The sequence below is a fragment of the Peromyscus californicus genome, unplaced genomic scaffold (assembly GCF_007827085.1).
Source record: "Peromyscus californicus insignis strain IS unplaced genomic scaffold, ASM782708v3 Scaffold_7__1_contigs__length_154581171, whole genome shotgun sequence".
In the NCBI taxonomy this organism is placed as follows: domain Eukaryota; kingdom Metazoa; phylum Chordata; class Mammalia; order Rodentia; family Cricetidae; genus Peromyscus; species Peromyscus californicus.
In genome coordinates this window covers 1,656,256-1,683,718 of record NW_026294595.1, presented here as the reverse complement: position 1 = coordinate 1,683,718, position 27,463 = coordinate 1,656,256, and the positions used below count along the sequence as shown (strand labels likewise).

Here is a 27,463-nt window from a genome sequence, read left to right as displayed (position 1 = left end):
TATGTTGTGGCCTGCCCCATGCCAAGAGATTACAAACACTATCCCAAATTAGGAAAGAGACTCAGGAAGGAGCCAGGGCTCCATGCCTAATGGCCCTGATGGAAGCTAGGACCATCTGAGGCAGGTAAAGCCTAGTGGACAGGCACCAAACTCCACAGCTGTCTTCTTCATCCAACTCCCCACTCTCCAAAAAACCACACTGTGGGCTCCACACTCAAGCTCTGATGGGGCCAGGATAGCCTGGCATGAGCTGGGAGAGATGGCACCTCCTGCCTTTCTGAGCTGCCAGGCACTTGCTAAGAAGTAGCCCTGGGGCTTTCCATGGGGCTTGTGTCCTTGGCCTTTGTACAGGAGGAGGCCACTGTTCACTGTTGGGAACTCCCTGCCGGAGAGGGGAGGCAGGGGCTCAGACACCAGGCATGTGACCCTGACTCAGCCAGGAGGGGCTTGGGTGGCATCAGGTGACACACCTGTATTCTGACTCAGTCTCCATGAGGGGCAGGGCATACTATGAGAGGGTAACTACATGCATGTGAGCATTTAGGTGTGGGGTGATTATGTGCATGTTTTGACACACATGTGTGTGAATGTGATTAGGTTTGTATGTATTTGGGCACTCTGGGTTCAGTGTGTGGATGACTAGAACAGCTGGCCAGGTCAGCCTGTCTGTGTAGTGAGTGTATGTGGTTTGTGTGATCTTGAATTACATGTGTACAGGAGTTGGTGTGCCTGAGTTTGGAGAGTATTTTCTCTGTGTGTGTATGTGTGGTGTGTGCAAGATGAGTGTGGTGCGATATAGGAGGTGTGTGTGTGTGTGTAGATGTGTGTGGTGTGCATGTGAAGGCATGTAGGAAGCCATGAATTGTGTAAAAAAGGGTCCTAGCAAATTTGACAGTCCAGTCTTCCAGTTCAGATCGCTACATGATGGCATGTGGTCCCAGCCCCCGCAGGCCTCAGGAGCAGTGTGCTTAGGTGGACCTGGTGCTGTGTGCTCAGTTCAGCTCAGGAGACCTGCCTGCAGGCCCGCCAGCACCTCTTTCCAGGTTAGTGAAATCTGGCTGGAATTATTTTCGCCTGGCATTTGGGCTTTCAGTCAGACTGAACAGGAACGGGTTTCCTATTTCAGTGTCTCCATTTGTTACTTGTTTTTTGTTTTCATAAAAAATTGAAAAGATTGTTCCGTTTAGATGCAAGCATAGATGTATCACTTTCCCCAAAGATTCCCTGCACTCACTCCCTCTCCTCAGCTGGCCCATCCTTGACCTCCACACCATCTCACAGAGGCTTTCTGAACCTCCTTTTTCAGATGCCTCCTTTGCTTGAGGTCACCTCAGCCTGGGTTCTCTGTCCTCATGTCTGTCCCTCAGGCAAACTGCTTTAACTGTTTCCCATCCACCTGTCGGACAGGACGCATTGCATTCTAGCAATTCTCTGTCCATCGATTGTCCCTGCAGGCCTGGGGGTCGGGGTTGTGGGGGGAGGAGGAAAAGATGGTTTGGCGGTGGCCCGCACACAGGGACATTTCACACAGGGAGTGGGGGTGGACATCAAGCGCCGCAGGTACAGGGTTCAGAATCACCTCCTAAGAGTTTAGCCGGAGAAGCCAGCTTAGACTGCAGCTAGAAGCTGGGTTCCTGGATCCAGCTGAGCCCGAATCCTGTACTGAACCCGGACCTGAGACATTTAGCCGTGACTCCAGACGGAGTCTGAGATCACCAACCTGAGGTCTTTCCACCAGGCTGAGCTAGGAGAGTCAGTATCTTCACTTTTCCAAGTGCTCTGTCCAGCACCCAACGATCCCCACTCCCAGACTGAGAACACTGAGAGGGTGGGGCAGGATATAGAGGGGCTCTTGGGAAACACTGCAGTCCCTTTCTCCCCCAACAGGAGCAGCGAGGCTGCTTGGATCTGACCCTGAGGCGACTTTGGTGAGTTACCCCGCGGCGAGCAGGGTAGAAAGGACAAGCAGTAAACTAGCCTGCAGCCCTCGACCTCTGCCTTTCTCTGTCCCCACTTCAGGAAGGTCAGACACCATGGGCAAATCCGCCTGCAGGAGAGCTAGAAGGCACCTTGGGGAGGAGTGTAGCCTGGGCCTGTCTTGGAGCGCCCTCTGGTGGCTGATCGGGGACCTGCAGTTTGTCCTTTATGTTGATCATGTCCCTCAAAGTCAAGGCGCCAGCCCTCGCCCCTCCCGCCCCCACCCCCACCATCATGATTTACCTACCTGAGGTCTTGGTTCTGCTCCTGCCTTCTCCATCTTCCCAGACCCCGCAGGCATCCAACTGTTAGGTGTCCAGCCCTGTCTTAACTCAGACGTCTTCCAGTTGCTTTGTCCTACCCTGCAATGAACCTTCCACAATCATTCCTCAAGGAATTGACCACGTCATTTCCAGCTTTATCCTCTACCCTGGCTCCCCCAAACCCCCCAGGACCAAATTTAACTTCTTTGGCACCTTCAAACTCTGCACCAACAACCTCTCTCTTGACCCCATTCTTTTTGTTGTTTGTTTGTTTTTTCGAGACAGAGTTTCTGTATGCGTCCCTGGTTGCCCTGGAATTCACTTTGTAGACCAGGCTGGGCTTGAACTCACAGAGATCCACCTGCCTCTGCCTTCCAAGTGCTGGGATTAAAGGCGTGCGCCACCACCGCCCGGCTCTTGGACCCCCATTATCTCACTCTGCTCTCTGGCAATGCTGGTGGTCTCAGTCTTCCACCACTGACATTTGTCCAACTGGGATTTTAGCCTGCTGCAGTCTACTTCTTCACCTGGAAAACTCCTATTCATACTCCACGGTTCCAGTCCACTCTGGGAAATTGCCCCCTAGAGTTAGTCTCTGTTTTTGGGGCTCCATGGACTCTGAGTCAGTGCCTTCCTGCTCTGTCAGTATGTCTGTCCTGTTCACCAGATAAGAAAGTGCTCTGCAGAAGTGAGGACAGAATGATCACTGGAACCATGCAAGGCCAGCAGAGGCTCTGGCCAAGTCTGCGATGGGGATCTGAACTCTTCTTTGGGGTGGTGACTCCAGAACCCAATCGTAAAACATCAGCAGATGTCAATAGTCAGTCGTGTGAGCTGGGGTGGGCACTCCTGGGAGCAACCCTGGCTTTGTCACATTCACTGGTGGGGAAGGAGGAGAGGTGAGGGGTGTGAGGTGGGGCAGGGGACTGCAGGCACAGGGCAGCTTGGCTTTAGTACCATGGGCTGAGGAACTTGGCTTTGGCCGGAGAGTAACTATGAGCTAAGAGGCAACAGACACAGTTTCCAGTTGGGTAAATCTCGCTGACAGTTGGCATAGAACCCATTCCCTCAGCTTGTGCTATTTGGGAATTTTTGGAGTCTTTTTGTTTTGGTTTGTTTTTCAGTTGAGGATGACCTTGAATTTCTAATCCTCCTGCCTCCACTTCAGAAGTGCTGGGATCACAGGTGTGTACCACCACACCATTTATACACTGGGAGTGGAAGCCAGGGCTTCAAGCCTGCTGAGTAAACATTCTTCCAACCAAACTGCCAACATGGCCCTCAACTGTGTCTCTTTGATGATCGTGAGACCAGAGGTACCTCTGGCAGTTAGTGGGTCTTGGATTCAGGGTGATGTGTTTGTAGGACAGTAAACAGCTCAAGAGCTGGTCCACAGACCACCTAACTTGAGAATTTCCCAAGTGCCTTTCCTGTGGAGTACTATTTAAAATAACAATTTAAAAAATTATCATGTTTATGGGTGTTTTGCCTGCATCCACGTCTGTGCACCATGTGTGTGCTTGGTGTCTGTGGGGACCGAGGAGGTCGTTGGATCCTCTAGAACTGGATTTCTAAATCTTTTATTGTGGGCTGCCATGTGAGTGCTGGGAATTGAACCCAGGTCCTCTAGAAGAGCAACTAGTGCTCGTAACTGCTGAGCCATCTCTCCAGCCCCTGGAGTGCTATTTTTGATGGACAGTGTTCAGAGCCCCAAGTGGCTTGCACAAGAATACAGAGTATTTTCCATAGTTATTACTACACATAGAGTGTGCTAGAAATACAACCACACAAAGTGAAGGAAGATGGCTCCTGTCCCTTTGGGAGCATACTGAATTGTTGTTATTTGGGGAAATTATATACCTACCACAGAAACACTTAGGGATTTGAATTGAATTGTCTCTTGGCATCAGAAGCTGCTGTCACACTCCAGGATTCTATGGAGAGGAGCAAACTTATTCTTGCTTCATATGTTCCCAGTGTAACCAATAAATATGTATTTCCAGTTTGAAATACATGTGGCTTAAAGTTACTTTCTTCATTTTTAATTTAACCAGCACTTGTTTAGCAGTTTTAAACACCGTAGTCTTTAAACACAGCTAACTTGGAAGACAGTTCCCTAGTGACGGGTTATTTATCTTTTTACTTGGAAGGAAGTTAATGGAGGTTCAGAGACGCCAAGTGACTCAGCCAAGGTCACAGATCTGAAAAGTGGGTAACTGGGGGTTGGAATTAGTCCTTTGGCCGACCTTATTTCCCTCTGAAGTGTCAGTTACTGAGTTAACCACTGGTATCCAGCTCTTGCTCTTCGCTGTGTTCCCAAGCTCCTTGGTCTCCTATGGCAGCCAATCCTGTAGCTGGCTTTGTCCACTGCAGACCTCACAGGACCACTAGGTGTCGCGGTGGCTGCGGGATGAGAGGTGGGGTGGGCTGGGGCTGGGTGAGGCCTGTCTCACGGCCTAGCTTCCCTTCACAGCCCACCCACTCCCCACCCCACCCCACCCCGGGGACCTGCTATTTGACATTCCAGGTGCTGTCCAGATCCCTGGAGAGCAGCACAAGTGCCCTGTAAGGTCAGAGGAAATAACTCCTGGTCATTTGGGGGTTCAGGTGCAGATCTGTTTAGCTGTGTTCCCCCCCCCCCCCCCCCCCGTCCCCCACAAGAGTGGAACATGACTTCCCCAGGGGCTGGTGGGAGGAGTCCCAGGTCAAGTGAGAACTGGGATGGATGGGGTGGATGTCCCAGAAAATGAGGCGTGCCTCCAACCTTGGAGAGAAGGATGCAGGGCAAGGGTGGGGGGACTGCCCACCTGGGCTCACTCAGGGCTTCAGTCCTTTTCTGAGCTCTGGGGACTCAGGGGCACTTTGGGGTGGTGATGCATGGTGACTGCTGGGTCCTGATACCCTGTGATGTTCATTGCCCCATCTGCTGCTTCCCCAAGGACATCCCAGAGACCCAGTCACTGCTTTGTCAGACACAGTAGAGTCCAGGGCCTTCAGGGCAGAATTCACCCTCTGCCAGAGGCTCATTTCAAGAAGACTTTCTTTCTTTCTTTCTTTCTTTCTTTCTTTCTTTCTTCCTTCCTTCCTTCCTTCCTTCCTTCCTTCCTTCCTTCCTTCCTTCCTTCCTTTCTTTCTTTCTTTCTTTCTTTCTTTCTTTCTTTCTTTCTTTCTTTCTTTCTTTTCTTTCTTTCTTTCTTTCTTTCTTTCTTTCTTTCTGTTTTTTTGAGACAGGGTTTCTCTGTGTAGTTTTTGGTGCCTGTCCTGGTTCTGGCTCTGTAGACCAGGCTGGCCTCGAACTCACAGAGATCCTCCTGGCTCTGCTGGGATTAAAGGTGTGCACCACCACCGCCCGGCTCAAGAACACCCTTTAAAAGGAGACTGCCCCGCCGGGGCGGTGGTGGCGCACGCCTTTAATCCCAGCACTCGGGAGGCAGAGCCAGGCGGATCTCTGTGAGTTCGAGGCCAGCCTGGGCTACCAAGTGAGTTCCAGGAAAGGCGCAAAGCTACACAGAGAAACCCTGTCTCGAAAAACCAAAAAAAAAAAAAAGGAGACTGCCCCACCGGGGTAGCAGGCCATGGAAGAAGGGTTGCTGTGTTATCTGGAGGTTTTTTTTTTTTTTTTTTTTTTAAGAATTTGGGAACTCCTGGCTTCACCCAGTGCACTATGTGACTGTCAGGTTAGACAAAGACAAGGACTTTCCAGGGAGGGGGGGGGGGGCAGCAGCGGAGCACTATTTTCTTCAGAGCTGCCACTCAGCGGAAAGGTCCATCTTGGACTGCAGGGACATTTTTAAAGTTGCAAACATCCGAGACAAAGATCAAGGGCAAATAGGGAGTCAGAAGAGGCTCCGTTTGGCTGGTGAGGGTGTGGGAAAGGTAGCAGAGAGTCAGGGAAGCGCATGGTCCGGGGCTCAATGCCTACTTACATTTTTTTCCTGAGAGCCACAAGGACAGGAGCCCCGGTGAGAGGAGGGGGAGGGGCCTGCTAGCTCAGGTGTGGAAGGAGCAGGTTAGGAAAGGGCGGGTGGGGGCACTGCTGAGCAGAGGCGGGGCAGGAGAACCAAGGCCTGAAGGGGTAGCTGAGCACTTGGGAGAAGTGGGAGATGCCCCGGGAATCCTGACCGGCCCTTCTAGGCATTGGACTGCCCGGGAAGAGGCTTGTGCACTGAGACCCAGGGTCAGGCCCAGGGCCTTGTCTGGAGCTGAGGCCTCCAAAGGGGCTGGTGGTGTCTGTAAGGGGGTGGGGGGTCAGACCCTCCGCGAGGATCCTACGGGGAGGAGCAGTGGGAGGCGGGGCGGAGGGGGACGGCAGGAGGAGGGGCCGGGCCTCTGTCCACCGCGTCAGTGCTGGTTGGAGGGACGAAGTGAAGGGGCGCGGAGCCCGCCGAGCAGAGGGTTCCCACAGGCGAGCAGAGCCCGCTGCCATGGCGCTGGTGGGGCCTGTGATCTGGAGCTCCAGACGAGATGTCCACCTCCTGTTGCTGCTGCTGCTGCTGCTGTTGCCGCCCTGGGTCCCGGCTGGTGAGTGGCTGGGCCTGGGGGCTTTACCCCAGGCAAACACTGAAGGCCTGACCTGAAAGACTGGTAGCCAAGCTAGAAGGAACCGTGTCCCGGGCCCCAGAACGTGTGGATCCTGAGGTTGGGGTGTTCTGGGACTCACTTGGAGCATTTGGAGTGTCCTGGCAACTTCATACTGAGGAGCCTATGCAAGCGGGGCCAGGAGGATCAGGGCTGATGTGATCTGCTGAAGCCCGTCTGGGAGACCTGGTGTGTTTGGTGTGGTATAGTTGGGGAAAGCTGAGGATCTTGGTGTAAGGTGTTCCTTAGGAAAAGCATGCCGGGTTAGGTGGAAGCGAGTGAGTTTTGGAGAAGTTTCAGAGAACCCAAGCAATCACCATAGAGTCTGCAGGAGTCATGCGTGGAGCTAGGGTGCAGGTGGCATGTAAAGTTGCCAGGTGGTGACTTTCGGAGTTAGCCGACCTATGGAAGTTCTGTGAGGGGACTGAGTGTAGAGAGTTGTGTCCTAGCCCAACTGGCTGTAAGTTGTCTCACACATTCAACTGGCTTTTCCTGGCAACTGGAGGTGTGGGTGGGGGAAGGGGGATGGATTAAAATAGAGGAGGGGAAGAGAAGCATGGTGGGGGTGCTTGCTCCCATCCCTCCCTTCTATGCGTCCTCTGTCTGCACTTGAGGGGCAATCCTTAGAGCTGTTCTGGGTCTTTGGGGTGGCTAGGGATTTGGGATCATGTGTGTGTCCCCTGCAGCCTACTCTGGCATTCCTTCCTCAGCTAGGCTGGAAAGGCTTCCTGAAGCCAGCCCAGGCAGCCGACGCGCTTTCGCCTTTGTCCGAGTGCATTCGGCATTGAGCCTGGAATTCCTACTGGGGGGTCTGGAGGACGCTTTGGTTTGGTCACTACAGTAACTACGAGAGCAGCAAGGAGGGCCTGGGTTCCCCTGCAGCTGGTGAACCCCACCTGTGGCATTCCCTCTGCCTGCCCACTAAGCCTTTACTGCTTCTTCCTCTGGGGCAGGAAGGAGAATGGGTATAGTGAGGGCCTCATTTTGTAGGGAGGAAACCAAATGAAGGTCAGAGAAGCAAGGGACCTAGAAGCTGGGTAACTGGAGCAAATGAGGATGGAGAAACCAGGCAACTCCAGGCTGTCTGCACATTAACAGCAGGAGGTTCTGGGTTGTGCACTTTGGGTTTGCCCCACCTGTACTACACAGATGCTCATGACAGCTGCAGAGATGTTTGGCATAGACTAGGATGCACACCACAACAGGACAGGTGTCCACAGGCACATGCCAGGTCTCCCTGTGAACTCACTGGTAAACTTGCTGATCAACCTTGCATGTATTGCCATGTGCACAGCACATGCCTGCATACACCAGCAGACTGCACTGACATCCATGTGTTCACACAGGAGTGTTCATGCATGTGGACTTATAAGGTGGGCAAACAGCGTATCAGAGGTGCAAAAGGGATGTCCTGTGTATCCCCCCTGCACCCCAATGGCCTCTCAGGGGCCACCATTTTCCCATGACTTCTGTGTGCAGAGTCCTTCTCCAGGGATCCCTGAAGCTGGAGCGGGGGTACTTACAAACACCAGTACCCAGGGTCGACTGAGGGAGTGGAGATGCCAGGGACTTTGTGACTTGAAAGCTAATTTCCATCCCAGAGAAGATGAAAGTTCTGGAGGCCCAGGACCAGACCTGATGCCCACTACTGCCAGCCCTGAGCCGGGCCCCTCCATCTCAGCCACTCTGCAGCAGAGGACTGCTGGTTGCTATGGAGAGGATGAGGCATCTTGGAGTACAAAGGGACACGTTGGGTTGTTCCCACCCCCACCCCTTCCCTGAACACCCAGGGAGCACAGTTCACAAAGGGGAAGCCAGTCCTCCCCAAACCTGGCCCCTCCTTCAACTTGAGGGGTGGGGCATATAGGAGAGAAGCAGGGGTGCCACACACTTCCAACCAATGAGGGGTCTGCTGGCTTCTGGGTGCTGGCCTCCAGCAAAGGTTTGCTGGTGGGTCACACCACCCATTATGTGGAAATCATTTAATCCTCCCAGCAGCCAGTGAACCTCGTTCTCTACCCTCTGTTTTCAGAACAGGTAAATGAAGCTCAGAGAAGGTCAGCAACATGTCTAGGGTCCCAAGAGCAGTGTGTGGTTGGGCCCGGTCACGAGGAGGTGGTTCTTTAGCTGGTTGGTTACAGCTCTTTGTACCTCTGTTAGATGGGGCCCATAGTTCCTTCCAAGGGTCGTTTCCAGATTGGATGCACTAATGCTGCCTGTCTGAAATACAGGGGATGAAAAAGGACCCCCAAACATCAAGGAAATTGTATTATTACTTTAAAATATATTTTATAATTATTATTATTAGTGTGTGTGTGTGTGTGTGTGTGTGTGTGTGTGTGTGTGTGTGCATGTTTATGAGTGCATGCCTGCGTGTGTGCAAACCCAAGTTTGGAGGTCAGAGGACAACTGTGGAGTTGGTTTTCTCCCTTCATCTTTATATGGTTTCTGAGGATCAAACTCAGGTCATCAGTCCTCCACAGCAAGTGCCTTTACCTGAACAGACATCTCACTAGCCCTCAAGGGGATTTCAGATGGAAGAATATTAATAGTTACCAGAGAAACTGTCCACAGCAGCCAGTACAAGTGGCAAGTCTGAACCATCCCAGCTTGAGTTCTCACTCAGAGCCTGAGACCAGGGACTAGCAACTCCAGGAGGCGCCGGTGCTGGGCACTGCATCCAAATACCTATGCTCACCACAACTGTTACTAAATTATGCCTTTTGGCTTCGGGGTGAACATCTCTGAAAAAATGTATCCAAGTTTCCCTGTCTCCTGGGGTGTCTTTGCCTTTTCCTGATGAGTGGGTGTTTAGTGTCAGTGACCCCTTACTGCACTGTACCCCCTGAGGTGGCAGTTTTATGTGAACTTGACACAAGCTGGAGTCATCAGAGGAGGGAACCTCAATTGAGAAGATGCCTCCATGAGATTGGGCCGTAGGCGAGCCTGTAGGGCATTTTCTTAGTTAATAATGGTCAAATGGTTAATGAGCCCAGCTCATTGTGGGTGTGGTCACCCCTGGGCTGGTGGTCCCAGGGTCTACAAGAAAGCAGTCTGAGCAAGCCATGAAGAACAGGTCGGTAAGCAGAACCCCTCCATGAAGAACAGGCTGGTAAGCAGAACCCCTTCATGGCCTCCACATCAGCTCCTGACTCCAGGTTCCTGCCTTATTTGAGTTGCTGTCCTGACTTCCTTCAGTGATGATATGGATGTGTGAGTCCTTTCCTTCTCAGTTTGCTTTGGTCATGGTGTTTCATGGCAGTGATAGCAACCCTGACTAGGACAGGCCCAGAAAAAGTAAGTGAACTCAGGTAGAGTAGGAGTTCCTAAGGCCGGCTGAGGACTGGCACAGTGGCATGCCAACTGCTCGGCTCAGGGTGGGCAGGATGCTGCTGTGGGGGCTGCAACCCAGGGCTTTTGCATATGCTAGCCAAGTGCTGTACCACGGAGCCACACACCGTTCCCCAGACCTCTAGAGACTCCTCTGGTGAGGGGAGGAGGGGCTGGGGCCATGTTAGTTAGGTTCACAGTACTTGGGCCTGCAATTTCACAAGCTTCTGCATCTGCAGGTTTCCAGGCTCTTGATGATGGGAAGCAGTTAGTTTTCTTAACAGTCCCTTTTTTCTGCCTAGAACCAAATATACTAAGATGGCAAAAGATGCCTGGCCCTAGAACTCAGCGCTCACACTGGTGGCTGCCAACAATGATTGCATACGTTTCCCTCATGCTCTCCTCAGGGTAGGGCAGGGCGCAGGTCCGAGGAAAGGGCCAGCATCCCGTGTCTGTGTCTGTTAATCTCTCCTCTGCCAGGTCAGCCCAGGCAGTCTGAGAGGTCAGGAGGGATTTGTAAAGATAAGCACTGGCCCCTTGTTGCCCTGGCGACAGACTCCGCCCCTCTAGCTAGGCCTTAGGGAGAGCCCTTCCCCTCCCTTGCTCAATCGACCCTCTGGGCTTACTGTGGGCCGATTGGGGCCACCCTGGAGTGCGGTAGGACTGTAAGTGATGAGTCTCTGGGTTATAAAAAAGGCAGATAAAACTGTTGACACCACAGGTATCTAGGCAGTGAATGAAGGTCCCGCCTGCTGCTCGGTCTCTGGGCCTCTTGCACCCCTCTGCTTCGTTCCTAGTTTTTTAACTGTGGGGCTGGGCTCTGCCTTTCAGGGAGTTCTCAGAGTAGCAGTCTGCTGCTGGGCTCTCGGAGGACCCATAGAGGAGCAAAGCTCCTTCCCCTGATCCTGTGGCCACTAACAGAGGGCTCCGAGCTAGGGACTAAGCTCCGGCTTGGGGTGAGGGGGTGAGGACCTATGCCCCATGGGATTACAGTGGGAGCTATTGGCAAGGGCCCAGTGGCAGGCGCTTCATAAGAGGCGTTACAACCACTCTCCTCTGGGACCTTTTGGGCCAATGGTCCCTGGCCATCATGGCCACTGCCTCTCAAGGGAGCTCACTGGGTGTCAAGGCTCCACAACACTGAATCTGTCTGCTGCTCCAAAACATGCTTTTTCCTAAAGGTGTTCCATCCACTTCCCACCTGACCATCTTCCCATCACCCATCCAATCAGCTTCTTTCCCTCATAGGGTATCTGTGCTGGGGCACCCCACTGACTTTCCCAGTCTGCCCAGTCACAGGAGCAGAAGCAGAAGGCCACCCACTGCCTGTAAGCCCTCAGAGTAGCCCAGGCTCCCCCTTTGCCCAGCCCAAATGTTCAGGCTTGGCAGAGGCCTGGGAATGGATGCCTGGGCTGGGACAGCTGTGAGCAGAGGGGCCCCTTAGCCAGAAAGTATCTCAGACTTCAGAACCTGACCCTTGCCTGGCTCTGGTGGATTCTAGGCCCCAGTGTGCAAGGAAGAACGCTGGGCACGTGAGGAGGCACTGCCCAGCCGTGTCTCCCTGGGTCCACTGTCCCCATGGCTTGCTGTCCTCCATCTTGGGCTGAGGAGCTTGGGGATCTGGCCAGCAGCCGCCCTGCCCCATGGAATGTGGATGACGCCTGACAGGCTGCCAACCTTATCTGAGGGAGGGGGAGTCTTCTTGGAGTGGGGGAGGGGAAGGCACGGGGGGGGGGGGGGGGCGGCGCGCGGGGCGGATGCTGCTCACTGCTCAGGTCTGGTTAGTGTCTGCATGACAACCTGGGGGGAGGGTAGGTCCTGGAACTCCAGGTGGGGGTAGAAGGGCTCTTGTCCCTCACATTTGTATCTGGCACCTGAGGCTTTGAATCCTTCTGCCACCCAAAAGGAGGAGGGCATTTACCCAAGTTCTCATAGCTCATGGTTCTGAGCTGGGGTTTGGACCTGTTAGTGACAAGGCTTTTGGGCCGGGATGAAGTGAAGGAACAAGGCTCTCTGAACTTGGCTTCTAAATCAACACAGGATGCTCCAAGGTATAGACCCTGGTCAGGTATCCAGTGAGTAGGTCAAGGTCATTATACCTGCTCTGTTTTGGGTACTTTCGCCAGGTATTTGCTTATGGGGGATGAAGTGAGTGCTAGGGATCCTCTAGAAGTCCCAGGCCAGGAGGCAGGAAGGCGGGACCAAGGGTGGGTAGGGGTGAGAGAGGCAGAGGCAGGCCCTGCCTTTGAAGTCCATTCCTTCTCTGAGACTGAGGTCGGACATCTCAGGTTTCAGTCAGGAATGGAGTTACCAGACCCCCAGCCGGGGTTTGGGGGGGATAGAAGCTGCCCCCTCCTTTGTCTCCTCCATCCCACTTCAGGCTGCTGAGAGGACACAGGCCTGCAGAATGGAAAGGCCTGGCGAGCTACTCCCTGGTGCAGTGGGACCAACCTGGCATTGTGAACTTACTGTGTGATGTCAGCAAGTCTTTACTTCCTTGAGCTCTACTACATGTCTGTAAAGTGAACAAAGGACAGTCCGAGCTTCCTCGGGGCACTGCAGGAGTGACCAGAAAGCAGCTTGGGTACTATCTGTTATGTGATGCTATCACATGGGAGCTGCTCATTCTATCCTGTCTCTGCTCTCTACAACTAAAACCTGCCTGGGCCTGGGGGTGTAGCTCAGTCTGAAGAGTGGTTGTCTTTCACCAAGGAAGCCCTGGGTTTGACTCCCCAGCACTCCATCAACCTGGAGTGGTAATGTATGCCTATAATCCCAGCATTTGGGAGGTGGGAGGGAGGATCTGGAGTTTAAGGTCATCCTTGGAGACATAGCAAGTTCCAGGCTGGATTGGACTCCAGAAGAGTGCTTCTAAAAACAAACACAAAATAAGTAAATAAAACCTCAGTCGCAGGTGTAGGTATCTGCATTCATGATCAGCTTGTAGATGTGCACACAGGCTCTTAAACGTGAACAGAATTGTGTTACCTTTAGGTTTGCTGCTAACACTGGGGGAAGTGTGCATTATGCAGAACGTGCCCACATTGCCAAATTATTTTCTTTTTCTACAGGGTTGGCTCCTTCAGAGACTCCAAGTGCCTGTGCCTCAGACCCGTGTGGTGCTGGAACCGAGTGCCAGGCTACAGAAAGTGGTAGCTATACCTGTGAGCCTGTAGAGCTTGGGGGCTGTGCTTCTCAGCCATGCCACCATGGTGCCCTGTGTGTGCCCCAGGGCCCAGACCCTAACAGCTTCCGCTGCTACTGTGTGCCTGGCTTCCAAGGTCCCTATTGTGAGCTGGACATCGATGAGTGTGCGTCCCGGCCCTGCCACCATGGGGCCACCTGCCGCAACCTGGCAGATCACTACGAGTGCCACTGCCCCCTGGGCTATGCAGGTAATGGGACAAGTCGCCTTGGAGGGCTGGACCGTGGAGTCCATCAGCTACTCACAGTGTGAGCATCTCTATTTGGCTTTGGCTCAAGTCTAGAGATGCCTCAGGCAGCTTTGGTACCCACTCGTGGGCTGACTGCTAAACTGATGTTTCTTGGGCTAACCTAGCAGGTAGGATTGGTTGGGCTAACCTGGCAGGTGGGATCTGTGTGTGTATGTTTGGTTGTTGGTATGGAGCCTGGCACATATAAGGTAACTGACAAATATCGCTTTTGTCCCTGCCACAGAACTGAGTTTGGTCCCAGTTGGAGGTTGGGAATGACCCTCAGGTAACCCTGGCAGGTAACCCTGCCTGGTTTGGCTTTCATGGCGATGCCCAGATGGTATCTCTAGCATTTCCTCAGTCTAAACCTGTGTCAAGCTGTCGTGTAGACCCTGTGGGACTCACCTGATGGACCCTGGTATGGCTCAGGATGTGTGGCTCTAGGCATCCTGAATCGGGATACTTTTTGTCTGTGATAAGGATGTGTCCCTAGCCATCCTTGTTGCCGAGAGTAGATTAATGTAGACACAGGTGCCCAGAAACATGGCTGGCATGGATGAGGGAACACCTCCCTGGTCCTTTCCTCCCCCCACTGATGCTTTCTGGAGCTGCCTGACCTCAGGAGGGAGGGTACGACTGGGAACAGGTCCTCAAAGGATATTTAATTTAGTGCAGTCTGGAGTCTGCAGTGTAGACACTGGGGTTTCCATCAGCCCTGAATTTAGACACTGTGCTCAAACTGTGGGCAAATGGTATAGACTGGGAACCAAGTTCCAGGAAGGACATAGAGGGATGAGATGGTACACTGGGTCCCTGTCTCTTTCCCTCTCAGTGTCTGTAAATTTGTGCAAGTGAGACTGTGGGTCCCAGCTGTCTGCATGTGTACAGTAGCTCTAAGGGCCCTGTGGGCACCTGCTGGTGTCATGTCTGGGCATGCTTCTTTGGGAATCATGTACGGGTGTCAGCAGGTATGTGAGCACTGCATGTGCAGGATGCCAGCGAAGATGATGTGAGCAGGGAGCTTTGTGTGACTCATTTCTCTCCTCCTCCTGCACAGAGCAGGATGGGGGAGTTGGGATTCCAGGCAGCCTGGGCCTGGCTCTCCCTGGCACAGAGGCTGGGAGTGGGGCTTGAGGGTCATGGGAAGGAGGAGTCCTGAGACTTGCTGGCTGGGGAGTAGGAGGGCTCCAGCTGGAGGCAGCTGGCTCCTTAGCCTCCATGACAAAACCTACTTAGGTGGCTGGAGAAAAAAAAGGCCATGGAAATCTACACTGATAGGGTATGTCTCGTAAACCCCACACCTGGAGATTCTCCATCTTCCTCCATCTCCACTCCTATCTGGGAGGGCCAGTTTGTACTTAGGGTTCCCCAGAGGCATGGGAATTCCTGGGTGGAACCAGGGACTTCCAGTTTTAAAGCCAAAGCAGGATAGGAGTTACTGACCCTACTCCAGGGTGTCCTGTCCGGGGTGTCCCTTCCTTACACCCTTCTGAAAGCCACCAGTGAGTCTTCTGAACACACTGCTGAGCTGCTGTGTTGGTTATCCTTCTCATTGCTGTGGTTAAATACTTGACAAGAAGCAACTACAGGAAGGAAGGGTACACTCTGGCTCTTGTGGGGATGTGTCCATCATGATGTGGAAGGCATGGCAGAAGCAGCATGAGCCATCTGGTCGTACCGTATCAAGGGATGCTGGCGCTTAGCTTGCTTTCTTTGATTTTTCTGTTTTTATTCAAACCAGGATCCCAGCCTTTCTTCCTCAGTTGAACTCTCCTGTAAACTCCTTACAGATACAGCCAGAGGTGTGTCTCCCAGGTGATTCCAAGTCTGGTCAAGGTGACCACAAAGATTGACTGTTATTACCACTACCAACAACTTACATTTTTTAAGATTTAATTTTTATCTATGTATATGTCATGTGTATGGGATGCTAGAAGAGGGATTGGAGTGAGGGAATGCTACGAATACTACCTGAGCATCCTCATGAAAGCCCGACCAGGCAGGCCTGCTCTTTTAGGTCAAGTGTGGGTGCTGGGAACGGAACTCTGGACCTCTGGAAGGGCAGGGAGTGCTCTTTACGACTGAGCCCAAAGCCTGACCAGTCTGGAGGAGCAGGAGGTCTGATAAGTACTGGATGCTCTCATGCCGCCCACTTCTCCCCTCTCCCCAGGTCCTGTCTCTTTTCCATCCTTCCCGCAGGGCATTGTGCCTCTACCTCAAGAGAGGTGCCACCACCTGTCATCCACCTGCCCTATCTCAGTCTTCAAAAGCTGTTTCTGAAGAAGTCTCCCTCCCCACCCTCGCTCCCAGCACCCCAGAACAGACTCTGGCTCCTGTACCCAAAGGATCCAATTCTCTCTCTTCTTGAGGTCACCATTATTTAAACACCAGCCATTTCTGGGCCTACCCTGCTGTGAGGCCGCCAGGGCAAGAAGGGTCCTCTTGTGTCTACCCAGCAGCACCTCCTCTGAATGAGCGAGCCACCGGCGTCCGGGTAACTGGAGCAGATTGGGACTGCTGGCTGGGCCCCTATTCGCCCCTCTAGATGTGGTTCCCGTGTCTCCCGCCCCTGTCCAGGCGTGACCTGCGAGGCCGAGGTAGATGAGTGCTCGTCAGCGCCCTGCCTGCATGGAGGCTCGTGCCTGGATGGCGTGGGCTCCTACCGCTGCGTGTGTGCGCCGGGTTATGCAGGCGCTAGCTGCCAGCTGGACGTGGACGAGTGCCAGAGCCAGCCGTGCGCGCATGGGGGCGTGTGCCACGACCTGGTCAACGGGTGAGCCCTCGGCGGGGTGACCTGGCTGCAGGGAGGGTGGGTTGCGAGATGGACACGCGCTCAGCTCCTGCCCCACCCACGCCAGTTTCCGGTGCGACTGCGTGGACACTGGCTACGAAGGTGCGCACTGTGAGCAGGAGGTGCTGGAGTGCTCTTCAGCGCCCTGTGCGCACAACGCGTCCTGCCTCGACGGCCTCCGGAGCTTCCGCTGTCTCTGCTGGCCAGGTGTGTGCGCGCCTGCGCTTCCCCCCCCCCCCCCCCCCCCCCCCCGATCTCTCTCTCTCTCTCTCTCTCTCTCTCTCTCTCTCTCTCTCTCTCTCGTGTGTGTGTGTGTGTGTGTGTGTGTGTGTGTGTGTGTGTGTGTGTGTGTGTTGGCCAATGCGGTGGGGCAGGTATGAAGCCGTGTGCACGCGTGAGTACAGTTTGGGCCCTGCACGTGTAACCTACATGCATGAATCTCAGTTCCCTGATCTGCAAACAGGGCTGCTAACAGCACCTGCCCTTTGGATAGTAGAGAGCAGTGACAGCATGCCTGGTACACAAGAAGGGTGTCTGAGTGATAGTACATAGTATTCGCAGCAATTGGTAGCCGGCCATCACTGCCCCTGCTGGTCCTCTGTCAGCATCCGCATCCTGAGCTTGTGTCCCTGTCCCGCCCTGGGTTGGCTTGGGTCATCGAAGGGAGGTGCCTGGGCACTTTGCGATTCCTGATGTCTTCATATATGCCTCAGGCTTCAGCGGAGAGCGGTGCGAAGTGGATGAGGATGAGTGTGCATCGGACCCCTGTCATAATGGCGGCCTGTGTTTGCAGCGCTCCGACCCAGCCTTGTATGGGGGTGTCCAGGCCACTTTCCCAGGAGCCTTCAGCTTCAGTCACGCTGCTGGCTTCCTTTGCACCTGTCCTCTGGGCTTTGCTGGTGAGTTAACCTCTTGGAGAAGCACTCAGCCAGGGTCCAGATCCCCAAGGATGTATCCAGCCTTGCCCATGGCCTGGTCCTGCCAGGTGCCACCTTGCCTGAGTCCATACTCCTCTCTTTCTCTCTGGGTCTCAGTCTCCCCAGTTTTAAAATGGACTCTTGGTTTTTGTCTGCCTCTGGGGGTGCAGGCAGCAGCCACACCTGATTCTTTTATAGGGGATGACTGCAGTGTGGATATGGACGAGTGTGCCTCAGGACCATGCCTCAATGGTGGCAGCTGCCAGGATCTGCCCAATGGTTTCCAGTGCTACTGCCAGGATGGATACACAGGTGCACAGGTGGGGCGGGCCTGGCGTGGAGGTGAGGCTGGGTGATATGATCCCTTCTGGCTGAATGAATTGATACATACAAGAAATGAGGCTGGAGGTGGGTGTGGTGGCACAGGTGACAGCTGGGGTGTGTGTGCTGACCTGGAACTCCAGCTTTGTAAGTGGAAGGGGAGGGACCGGTCAGTTTGAATATAGTCAGGAGGGAAGCATGGAGTAGGTGGTATCAAGGTTGCAAGATGATCTCTTGCTCTGGGGAATGTTGGCTGATGGTTGATTGGCTGGTTGGTGACTTCAGCCCTGTAGATACTGAATGTCTGTGGAGCCAGGGCCAGCCTGGGAGACCAGGGACTAACCCAAGAGAGGGGCCTGGACTGGAGTCATTTTGGGGGTTCATATACAGCTGTCTGGTGGCTGAGGCTGCAGGCTTTTGGGAGGAACAGCAGAGTGATGACCAGGAAGATGGCCCCCGAACCCTGCTATCAAATCAAAGCGGGCAGAGCCTCAGCCAAACCAGAAGAGAGGCGGAACTGTGCACAGGTGCATGCCTTCTGAAGGACACGCTTTGTCTCTTGGGATCTGTGCCTGCCGTCAGTGGCTGGGTGTGAAAGCTCTCATTGCAAACACAGGGCTACCCATGGACCCAGGAACTGCACACAGACTTCCCCTCTCTCGTGTCCCTGCCCCCACTGGAATGCCGGCAGTACTCCCCCACAGGCCAGCATTCCTGCCTAGCACCCAACACGAGCTCCTTTCCCTGCCGGTCCCTGGAGGCAGATTTCTTTGCTTGGGGAAGGGGCTGGAGATACATTCCCTCCCTTCTATCTTGACCACTCAAAAGATATTAGAGCTTGCTAGGCGTGGTGGTGCACGCTTTTAACTCCAGCACTCAGGAGGCAGAGGCAGGCAGATCTCTGTGAGTTCAAGGCCAGCCTAGTCTACAAAGTGAGTTTCAGGACAGCCAGAGCTACAGAGAGAAACCCTCTCTCCAAAACCCAAAAACAAACAAACAAACAAAAAAGATATTAGAGCTCAATGCCCCACATTGGGTGGCCCATGCCCTGTCCACTGTTCCCATTGCCTGAGTCCCTCTCTCCCACCCACATCCTCCCCCAGTGGCCCACTCCTCCATAGTCTCACAAGGTAGGGTTTACCATCCCCATCTCACAGATAGAGCAATGAAGCCTGGAGGGGTGTCACAGTGTCTGTGGGAACCCAGCTCCTTACAGTGAGACAGGCAGTAGGTAGCAGAGAGGAGATCTCTGAATTCAGACCCTAGCTCTGGTGGGGGAGGTCCATCTGCATTCCTGAGTTGTCTGGAAGGAGGAAGGTGGGCCCTGGGAGCTCCCTTCTTAAGCCTTGGTGCATCTGTAGGTGACTGTGGGTCCTGGGCCCCTTTCTGGGGAGCCTGTGCTGTGCCTGGTGATTGTGAGGGAGAAGAAGCTGTAGCTGTGTGGGCTGACTGATCCTGGCTGAGTCCTCTGGGCCTGGGTCTCTCCAGCTGAGGTGTGGGGGGTGAAGATGGCCTTGGCTTGTGCTGTGGAGGCTCTGGCTGACTGGGGTTGCACGTAGGCCTTTTGATCTTGAAGGAGAAGAGGGGGTGTCACCTTCTCAGGTAACATAAGGACCCTTGGGCAGAGGGACTGAGGAGTGGGCCCTGGGGAGTGCTCAGTGTGCTCCAGCTGTATCATTCACTGTGGCTGGTCCATGTCTATAAAGGCTATACCAAGTCCTTTCACTGGGTACCAAGGACAGATTCAGGCTTCAGAGGGGAATAGCTAAGTAAACAGATATTCTCAACGCAGGGCTCTAGGGAGTTGTGTCTGAGTGATGGAGTGGTGGATCAGTTTGGGTCAGGTGTGAAGGAAAGCTCTGGGCCCTCTGAGGGCTTTGTAGGATGAGGAGGAGTTTGAAAATAGTAAGGGAAGTTGAGGCAGGACTTTTTAGAAAATACTTAAGAGTAATAGCAAGTTTAAGGATTTCAGGGGGCAAGGTTGAGGCGTGAGAGCCTGGTAGGGCCTAACCTATGACAGTCTTGAATATCAAGGTGAGTGGCTGGGCCATATGCCTCAAAGGAGTATGACCAGATGATACCTTGGAAAGAGACCTCTGGTTACTTTGGAGATGGGTAGGGAGGAACTTCTGAAGGCAGCTGACCTGGAGGCTGCCAGATCAGCTCAAAAAGCTGGCAAGGGAAGAGGCACAGGGTGGAAGGTGGAGTCAGGGGGTCAAACCCACAGGGCATGGAGACTTAACAGGCGTAGCCAGGGAAGGGGACCCTGGGGAATGTGGTTTATAGGGGCCAAGGGTCAGCATCACCAAGAGGCATGTGAGTTCTGGTCGGAGGCTCTGGCTCTGGCCTGGTATACTGACTCTTGGTTGATCTCTCCCCTTTAGGCCTGACATGTCAGGAAGATGTGGATGAGTGCCAGTCAGAACCATGCCTGCATGGTGGGACCTGTAGTGACATTGTAGCAGGCTATATCTGCCAGTGCCCTGAGGCCTGGGGTGGGCAGGACTGTTCTGTCCAGCTCACAGGCTGCCAGGACCACACCTGCCCACTGGCTGCCACCTGCATCCCCACCTTCAAGTCTGGGCTCCACGGTTATGCCTGCCGCTGCCCACCTGGGACCTATGGGCCTTTCTGTGGCCAGAACACCACCTTCTCGGTCATATCCGGAAGTTCTGTGTGGGGATTGGTGCCAGCTGGTGACTCTCTGGGTCTGTTACTGACGTTTCGTACCACACTGTTTGCTGGGGCCCTGGCCACTCTCAAGGACACTCAGGTCAGCTTGGAGCTGGTACTGATGAGGGCCACACTCAAAGCCACACTCTGGAGACAAGGTACCGCTGTGCTTGTCCTTACCCTGCCAGACCTAGCCTTAAATGACGGCCACTGGCACCAGGTGGAGGTGGCACTCCGCCTTGGGGCCCTGCAGCTTCGACTCTGGCATGAGGGCTGCCCTGGCCAGCTCTGTGTGGTCTCTGGTCCTGTGGCTACAAGTCCCACAGCCTCAGTGGCCTCTGGGCCTCCTGGGCCCTACTCTATCCATCTGGGTGGCTGGGCCTTTGCAGGCTGCTTCCAGGATGTGCATGTGGAAGGGCACCTTCTGCTGCCTGAGGAACTCAATGGAAATGTGCTGCTGGGTTGCAAGCGCAGGGAACCATGCCAACCTCTGCCCTGTGCCCATGGAGGGGCCTGCGTGGACCTGTGGACTCACTTCCGCTGCGACTGCCCCAGGCCTTACCATGGGCCCACATGCACTGACGGTGAGGGTCAGCAGGTGGGAGGTAGCATGAGTGCTGGGCCCTTGACCTGCTGGCCTCACCCCAGTACTGTCTCTCCCTGCAGAGATTCCTGCTGCCACCTTTGGCCTGGGCGGCACCATGAGCTCAGTCTCCTTCCTGCTCCATCAGCTGCTAGGCCCAAACCTCACTGTGTCCTTTTTTCTCCGCACTCGGGAGCCTGCTGGTCTGCTACTCCAGTTTGTCAATGATTCAGTGGCTAGCCTAACTGTGTCCCTGAGTGAGGGCCAGATCCGGACTGAGGTGCCGGGACATCCTGCTGCGATCCTCCCTGGGCACTGGGATGATGGGCTCCGCCACTTGGTGATGCTCCGTTTTGGTCCTGACCAGCTGCAGGACCTGGGCCAGCAGCTGTATGTGGGTGGGAAGCTCTACCTCGAGGACACCCAGCCCTGGGGTGGGCCCTTCCGGGGCTGTCTCCAGGACCTGCGACTCAATGGCCTCCACCTCCCCTTCTTCTCTTCACCAACGGAGAACTTAAGTTGGCCCAGCGAACTGGATGTTGGTCAGTCCTCTAACCTCACCCAGGGCTGTGTCTCTGAGGACATGTGCAATGTGAGTGCTTGGGAGAAGGTCCTTAGCTAGAATCAGTGCTATGACATAGGACAAACTGAGGCTCAGACAGTCATGTGACCTCTCACAGTCCTGTCATAAGAGTGGTAGAGTATACCCACTTCCTCCTTGTCCAGTTGTTCTTTCCAGTGGTCCCGTGATCCCATTTGTGCCAGTCTGAGAAGACAGCCTGACCGTGACAGAGGAGGGCCTCAGCCTTTCTGTAGTTGGTGCTTGTGGGAAAAGGCAGCGAGGGTTGTGAGCAGAGAGAGCATCAGCTGAATAACCCAGTGTGAGCTAGGCTAGCCTCTTTCCTGCCTGGGCCCTCAGACCAAGTGGCTTCACCTCTCTGGGTCTAGTTTCCCATCTGTAATGTAGGAAATGGGCCTTACATGCCAGAGCCGAAGCTGCAGGGCTCCAAGGCGGAGTGCCACCTCCACCTGGTGCCAGTGGCCGTCATTTAAGGCCAGGTCTGGCAGGGTAAGGCCCAAAATCTGTAGTGATGACAAGTTCCCCTCAACTTTGTGGTGAGGTGGTCAGGGGGGTGAGATGCTGCTTTCCTGATTGCTCATGGGTATCCTGACTCTTCCATAGCCCCATCCCTGTTCCAATGGTGGAACTTGCCACGTCACCTGGAATGACTTCTACTGCACCTGCTCGGACAACTTCACAGGGCCCACCTGTGCCCAGCAGCTGTGGTGCCCTAGCCGGCCTTGCCTCCCACCTGCCACCTGTGAGGAGGTTCCCGACGGCTTTGTATGTGAGTTTGGGTGCAGGACACTGAAGTTGGTTAGATTCCTTAGGGTTTATGGGACGTTGGGCTGTGGACCAGGAGTGCCAACAACCCCAGTGTGGTGGGCCACTGCATTCTGAGGGACAGAGAAGGGTTTCCAAAGCAACTTCAAGGAAGCCAGAGGAGAGGAACATTAGAAAGTGGGGTGGCGCCGGGCGGTGGTGGCGCACGCCTTTAATCCCAGCACTCGGGAGGCAGAGCCAGGCGGATCTCTGTGAGTTCGAGGCCAGCCTGGGCTACCAAGTGAGTTCCAGGAGAGGCGCAAAGCTACACAGAGAGACCCTGTCTCGAAAAACCAAAAAAAAAAAAAAGAAAGTGGGGTGGCATGTATGAGGTTTTGAGGTTCTTAAGGATAGCAGAAACACAAGATTAGGAAGATGCTGTAGAAGATGGATTGAGAAGTTGGTAGGGATTTGAAGCCTAGCTCAGAGACTAAAGGATCCCACATTGCTCGGGCTAGCCTTGAAATCACTATATAGCAAAGAGTGATCTTGAACTTGTGATTGTAGTGCCTCAACTTCCCTAGTTTAGGGACATCAGATGTGGGTCCCCACACCCAATTTGTGGGGTGCCAGGGATGGAACCCAGGGCCTCCTACATGCTAGGCATGTACCAACTGAGCTACATGCCAGACTTACAGAAGGTTGTAAAGGGGAGAGAGATGTGACTAGACATGCACCTGAATGCAGTGAAGAGTGCGCCTCCTTCAAGGAGGAGGGGAGCAGGCTGGACTTTGGAGGAGTTAATATTGTTGCTGTGTCCCAGGCTTTCAGGGTAGCAGGTGTTGTGGGTCCCCTTAGGATTGCCCTGGAACTGATTCCCTCCAGATGGAGAATGTGTAAGGGGTAGAAAATGGAGGCTGCAGGTGACAGGTGCCTGCCCTGGTCAGTAGTTATGGACAGTGGACCCTACCACCTGCACGCCTGGGGGCCGGGTGGTGTGTGGACAAGGTGGCAGGTCATTTCCCAGTGGCTCTAACTTCTGTAGGTGTGACCGAGACTACGTTCCGAGAGGGTCCTCCTGCTGTGTTCAGCGGCCACAACGTGTCCTGGGCACGGGCGCTGAGCGTGCTCACCCTGGCCTTCCGCACTCGCGACCCCGAGGCTGGGCTGCTGCGCGCCGCGCAGGGCGCCCACTCGGGTATCTGGCTGGCGCTGCACAACGGTTCGCTGGCAGCGGATGTGGCGGGCTCGGTGCTGCCCGCGCCCGGGCCGCTCGTGGCTGACGGAGCCTGGCACCACGTGCGTCTGGCCCGGGAGCTCCCACAAGCCACCGCCTCACGCTGGTTGCTGTGGCTGGACGGCGCGGCGACGCCCCTGGCTTTGCAGGGCCTGGGCGGCGACCTGGGCTTCCTGCAGGGCCCAGACGCTGTGCGCGTGCTGCTGGCTGAGAACTTCACAGGCTGCCTGGGCCGCGTGGCTCTCGGTGGCCTCCCGTTACCCTCTGCGCCTCCGCGACCGGGTGCGATCCCCGGAGCCCGCGAGCACTTCGTGGCCTGGCCTGGGTCACCAGCCATGCGCCTCGGATGCCGTGGTGCGCCCGTGTGCGCGTCCTCTCCTTGCCTGCACGGCGGCGCCTGCCGCGACCTCTTTGATGTCTTCGCCTGTGCCTGCGGCCCGGCCTGGGAGGGACCCCGCTGCGAGGCCCGCGCTGACCCTTGTCGCTCGTCGCCCTGTGTCCGGGGCCAATGTCACGCGCGCCCCGAAGGACGCTTCGAGTGCCGCTGCCCTCCAGGCTTCGCGGGTCCGCGCTGCAGGTGCGGGTGGCAGGGGACAGAGGGATTAGGAGGGATGAGTTCTCCTTAGCCTCTGTTTGATGCTCAAAAAGATGACACACAGGTTAAAATACAGGCTAAATTTGAATTCAGAAAAAAACATTGTGGTTTGAGGAGAGTTAGGGGCATGATTTGGGGGCTTTGAAGCAAGTTTGCAACTCTCCCCATTTCCTCCTGGGTCTAGAGCTGCCTAACCCTCTCAAGAAGTTTAGGAACTGTTTTGTCCTGCCCTGCCCTTTAATTTCAGCACGTATCAAGGGCCTCAGCTCTTGTGGCATGGGAAAGGAGCAGAACCACAGCCCAGTGTTCCTCTGCTTCCTTCAGGGGGAGGGCTGTAGAGGGTGGGCCTGCATTCCGCAGATGAGAGCACTGTGGCCAGCTTCCAGCACCCTACCTCCACCCAGCCTTGTGCTTTCTCTGCAGGGTGCCTGTTCTGCCTCAGGGCTGTAGCCTCAATGCCACCTGCAAGGATGGCACCCCTTGTGAGGGTGGACCTCTAGGCACCAACTGCAGCTGCCGGGAAGGCTTTGTTGGCCTGAGGTGGGTCTGGGGACCAGGGTCCTGGAAGGTTGACTGGGAGGTTGCCCCTGGATTTCCCAGCCTGGGCAAGGGAAATGGAGTCTTTCTTGTCTTGGTTCTTCTGGGACTTCCAAGACCACTGTCTCTTAGATGTCAGCAGGACAGTGGTTGTCTAGCCAATTCTTCCTTCCTTCCTTCCTTCTATTTTTCCTTCCTTCCTTCTTTCTTTTTTTCTTTTTTTGGACAGGGATTCTCTGTGTAGTCCTGACTATCCTGGAACTCACTCTTTAGACCAGGCTGGTTTTGAACTCAGAGATTCACCTGTCTCTGCCTCCCAAGTGCTGGGATTAAAGGCGTGCGCCGCCGCCGCCACCGCCGCCGCCGCCGCCGCCGCCGCCGCCGCCGCCGCCGCCGCCACCCAGCCCTCCTAGTTTCTTAAAGCCCTTTGGTCCTCAGTGGACATGGCCCAAATTTAACTTCTGGGCCTCCAAGAGGTGCAGCTGGCATCCCTCCCTGCCATGTGCTCTTCCTCACGTTCATGGAGTAGGAGCCCTTCTCAGTCATGAACATTGGGCCCCAGGGGAGTGGATAGGTGACAGAAATCATCTTCAGCTCTGGTCACTTGGCAGAACTCAGCCATGCTGGAACAGTGGCTGGATAGGCTTTGATGCTTGGGTGGAGGTGGCTTCCTCAGCCTCTGTCTCTTCCAGGTGTCAGAGTCCTGACCTACCCTGTGAAGCCAACCCTTGCTTGAATGGAGGCACCTGCCGGGCAGTCAGTGGCATATCTGAATGTACTTGCAATGCAGGATTCTCTGGCCAGTTCTGTGAAGTGGTGGTGAGTGGTACCTAGGGGTGGGCTGCCAAGCCTATTTGGACCTTAGCAAGAGTCAGTGGACAGGGAGGGTATGGTCTTTGTGGACTTGGCACTGGACGAGCTTTGCTGAGGGTGGGGGGGACGGCCCCATGAAGGATGTATTTTCACTTCAGGGAGAGCTTGGGGAGCCCACCAGCCATTAGGCACAGTCTGGGGCTTCCAGGTGGTATCTAGGGTAGTGGCAGTGGGGTAGGTTGGGACTGGCTTCTGAGCCCACAGGACCATGGGGCTTATAGTCTCCTTGAGTTCCAAGCAGTTTCTGAAGCAGATCCAGCACTGCAGGTATCCCTGCCCCAAGAAGTCTCAGCTGACAGAGCACTGGACCTGTGGGGAGCAGCACCAAGCCTTGGAGAGGCTCTGAGGCCACAGTGGGTGCCGATAAACGGTTTTCTGGAAGGGCAGTCCGGGGAGTGCCTTGATTCAAGGAGGCTCCCAGAAGGCTGGTTGTAAGCCAGGAGTCCCTTTTGCTTCTGGGAAGTGTTCCTTTCAAGTTGAACTTTTACAGGCTTTGCTTCCCCACCTACACACTATATACCATCCCCCACCCGCCCAGGGAAAGGAAATGGCTTTACAGCTCCTGCTGAAGTGATAGAGAGGGGGAAGGTGTGAACTTTATAGTTTTGGGGCTCCCTTCTCCAGGTGTGAATGCTGGGTGGGGGTGGGGATGCAGGTGACCGGAGGCTGAGAAACAAACCTCAGGGGAGACGGTGAGTCTGGATTGCGGGGATTCTGATTCCAGGACTTAAGAGTTCTAAGTATGAGGAATCTTTGATGGGTCACTGCAGGACTGGAGATGGGGAACGCTGCCCTCACCCCCAAACCAGGCTCAAGTCTGCCAGGGACAGGCTGCCAGAGCAACCCCTTGCAAGCCGGCAGCAGCAATCGTGAAGTCTCTCATCAGTGGGCTCTGCTTTCTGCTCCTGCTTTACTTCAGCTGACTGTTGTTGAATTTTGTGACACCCCCTAACTCCCACAAGCACTCCTGGAATGTCTCCTGTCTACCCTCCTAGCCAGGGCTAGGCAGCACCCCTAGGTTGGCCTGGACAGGTGGCTTCCTGGCTCCTGCCTGCACACCCAGGGGCTGCCTCTCTCACCGACTCTGGGAAGCCTACTTGTCTGAATCTTTTTGTCTCTCATCTCTTGCAGAAAAGCCTGCCTCTGCCCCTGCCATTCCCGCTGCTGGAGGTAGCAGTGCCTGCAGCCTGTGCCTGCCTCCTCCTCCTCCTCCTGGGCCTCCTCTCAGGGATCCTGGCTGCGAGAAAGCGCCGCCAGTCTGAGGGCACCTACAGCCCAAGTCAGCAGGAGGTGGCAGGGGCTCGTCTGGAGATGGACAGTGTCCTCAAGGTGCCACCAGAGGAAAGACTTATCTAGGCTGGTCTGGCTGCTGGTGCCATGCCCTAAAGGTCCTACAGGATCACTGCAGAACCTCTACCTGGAGGCTGGATGAGACTATTTCCAGAGCTAGGACACCCACAGGATGTGCCACCATGGTTGGCAACCCTTGCCCCTGTCCATCATGGAGTCAGAAAACGGGGAACAACTCAGGGAAGCGGAGGAGGCTGTGGGGTACGAATGTCTCTGACCTGCTGGGCTGTGTATAGGAGGGTACGTGTGGGTACCCCTGGTATGACTGACAGGTGCATGTGTGTATATCATTCTGTTTGGAGGAGAGAGAAGACATGAGAAGAGAGTGGAGGGAGGGAGGGAGGGAGGGAGGGAGGGAGGGAGGGAGGGAGGGAGGGAGGGAGGGAGGGAGGGAGGGAGAGAGAGAGAGAGAGAGAGAGAGAGAGAGAGAGAGAGAGAGAGAGAGAGAATGAATGTGGGATGTGTTGCACATTGTACTGTGTTGTGACAGGGTGTGTGGGCATGCCCTGAGAGTGTCTACATGACTGTAGTGTGGCAAGTGATTTCACAGGGGAAGTGGCTGCTTCATGGCTGGGGACAACCAGGATGCCTCTGAGACAGGGGAAGCCCAAGGCTGCACGCTCTCTAGCACTGGACAGGCCAGAGCTTGCCCAAACTCCTAGACTTTGGTCTTGACATCT

At 54.8% G+C, this 27,463-nt stretch overlaps 1 protein-coding gene across 4 annotated transcripts in view; it reads left to right on the top strand.

The window, feature by feature from the left end:
* Positions 1 to 27,110, top strand: part of Crb2 (crumbs cell polarity complex component 2) — a 46,446-nt gene extending 19,336 nt beyond the window's left edge. The window contains exons 1-13 of one of the 4 annotated variants that reach the window (XM_052725249.1): positions 6,568 to 6,761; positions 13,220 to 13,543; positions 16,160 to 16,355; positions 16,441 to 16,580; positions 17,087 to 17,272; positions 17,489 to 17,602; positions 19,996 to 20,868; positions 20,951 to 21,459; positions 22,051 to 22,216; positions 23,237 to 24,005; positions 24,447 to 24,563; positions 25,253 to 25,379; positions 26,565 to 27,110. In XM_052725249.1, coding sequence (XP_052581209.1) covers positions 6,665 to 6,761; positions 13,220 to 13,543; positions 16,160 to 16,355; positions 16,441 to 16,580; positions 17,087 to 17,272; positions 17,489 to 17,602; positions 19,996 to 20,868; positions 20,951 to 21,459; positions 22,051 to 22,216; positions 23,237 to 24,005; positions 24,447 to 24,563; positions 25,253 to 25,379; positions 26,565 to 26,789 — 3,843 coding nt within the window. In that variant the 5' untranslated portion in view covers positions 6,568 to 6,664 and the 3' untranslated portion in view covers positions 26,790 to 27,110. Of the gene's footprint in view, positions 1 to 6,567; positions 6,762 to 13,219; positions 13,544 to 16,159; positions 16,356 to 16,440; positions 16,581 to 17,086; positions 17,273 to 17,488; positions 17,603 to 19,995; positions 20,869 to 20,950; positions 21,460 to 22,050; positions 22,217 to 23,236; positions 24,006 to 24,446; positions 24,564 to 25,252; positions 25,384 to 26,564 lie in introns of those variants that run through there. The other 3 variants (XM_052725251.1, XM_052725250.1, XM_052725252.1) reach the window with 3 other exon arrangements.
* Positions 27,111 to 27,463: the final 353 nt, after the last annotated feature.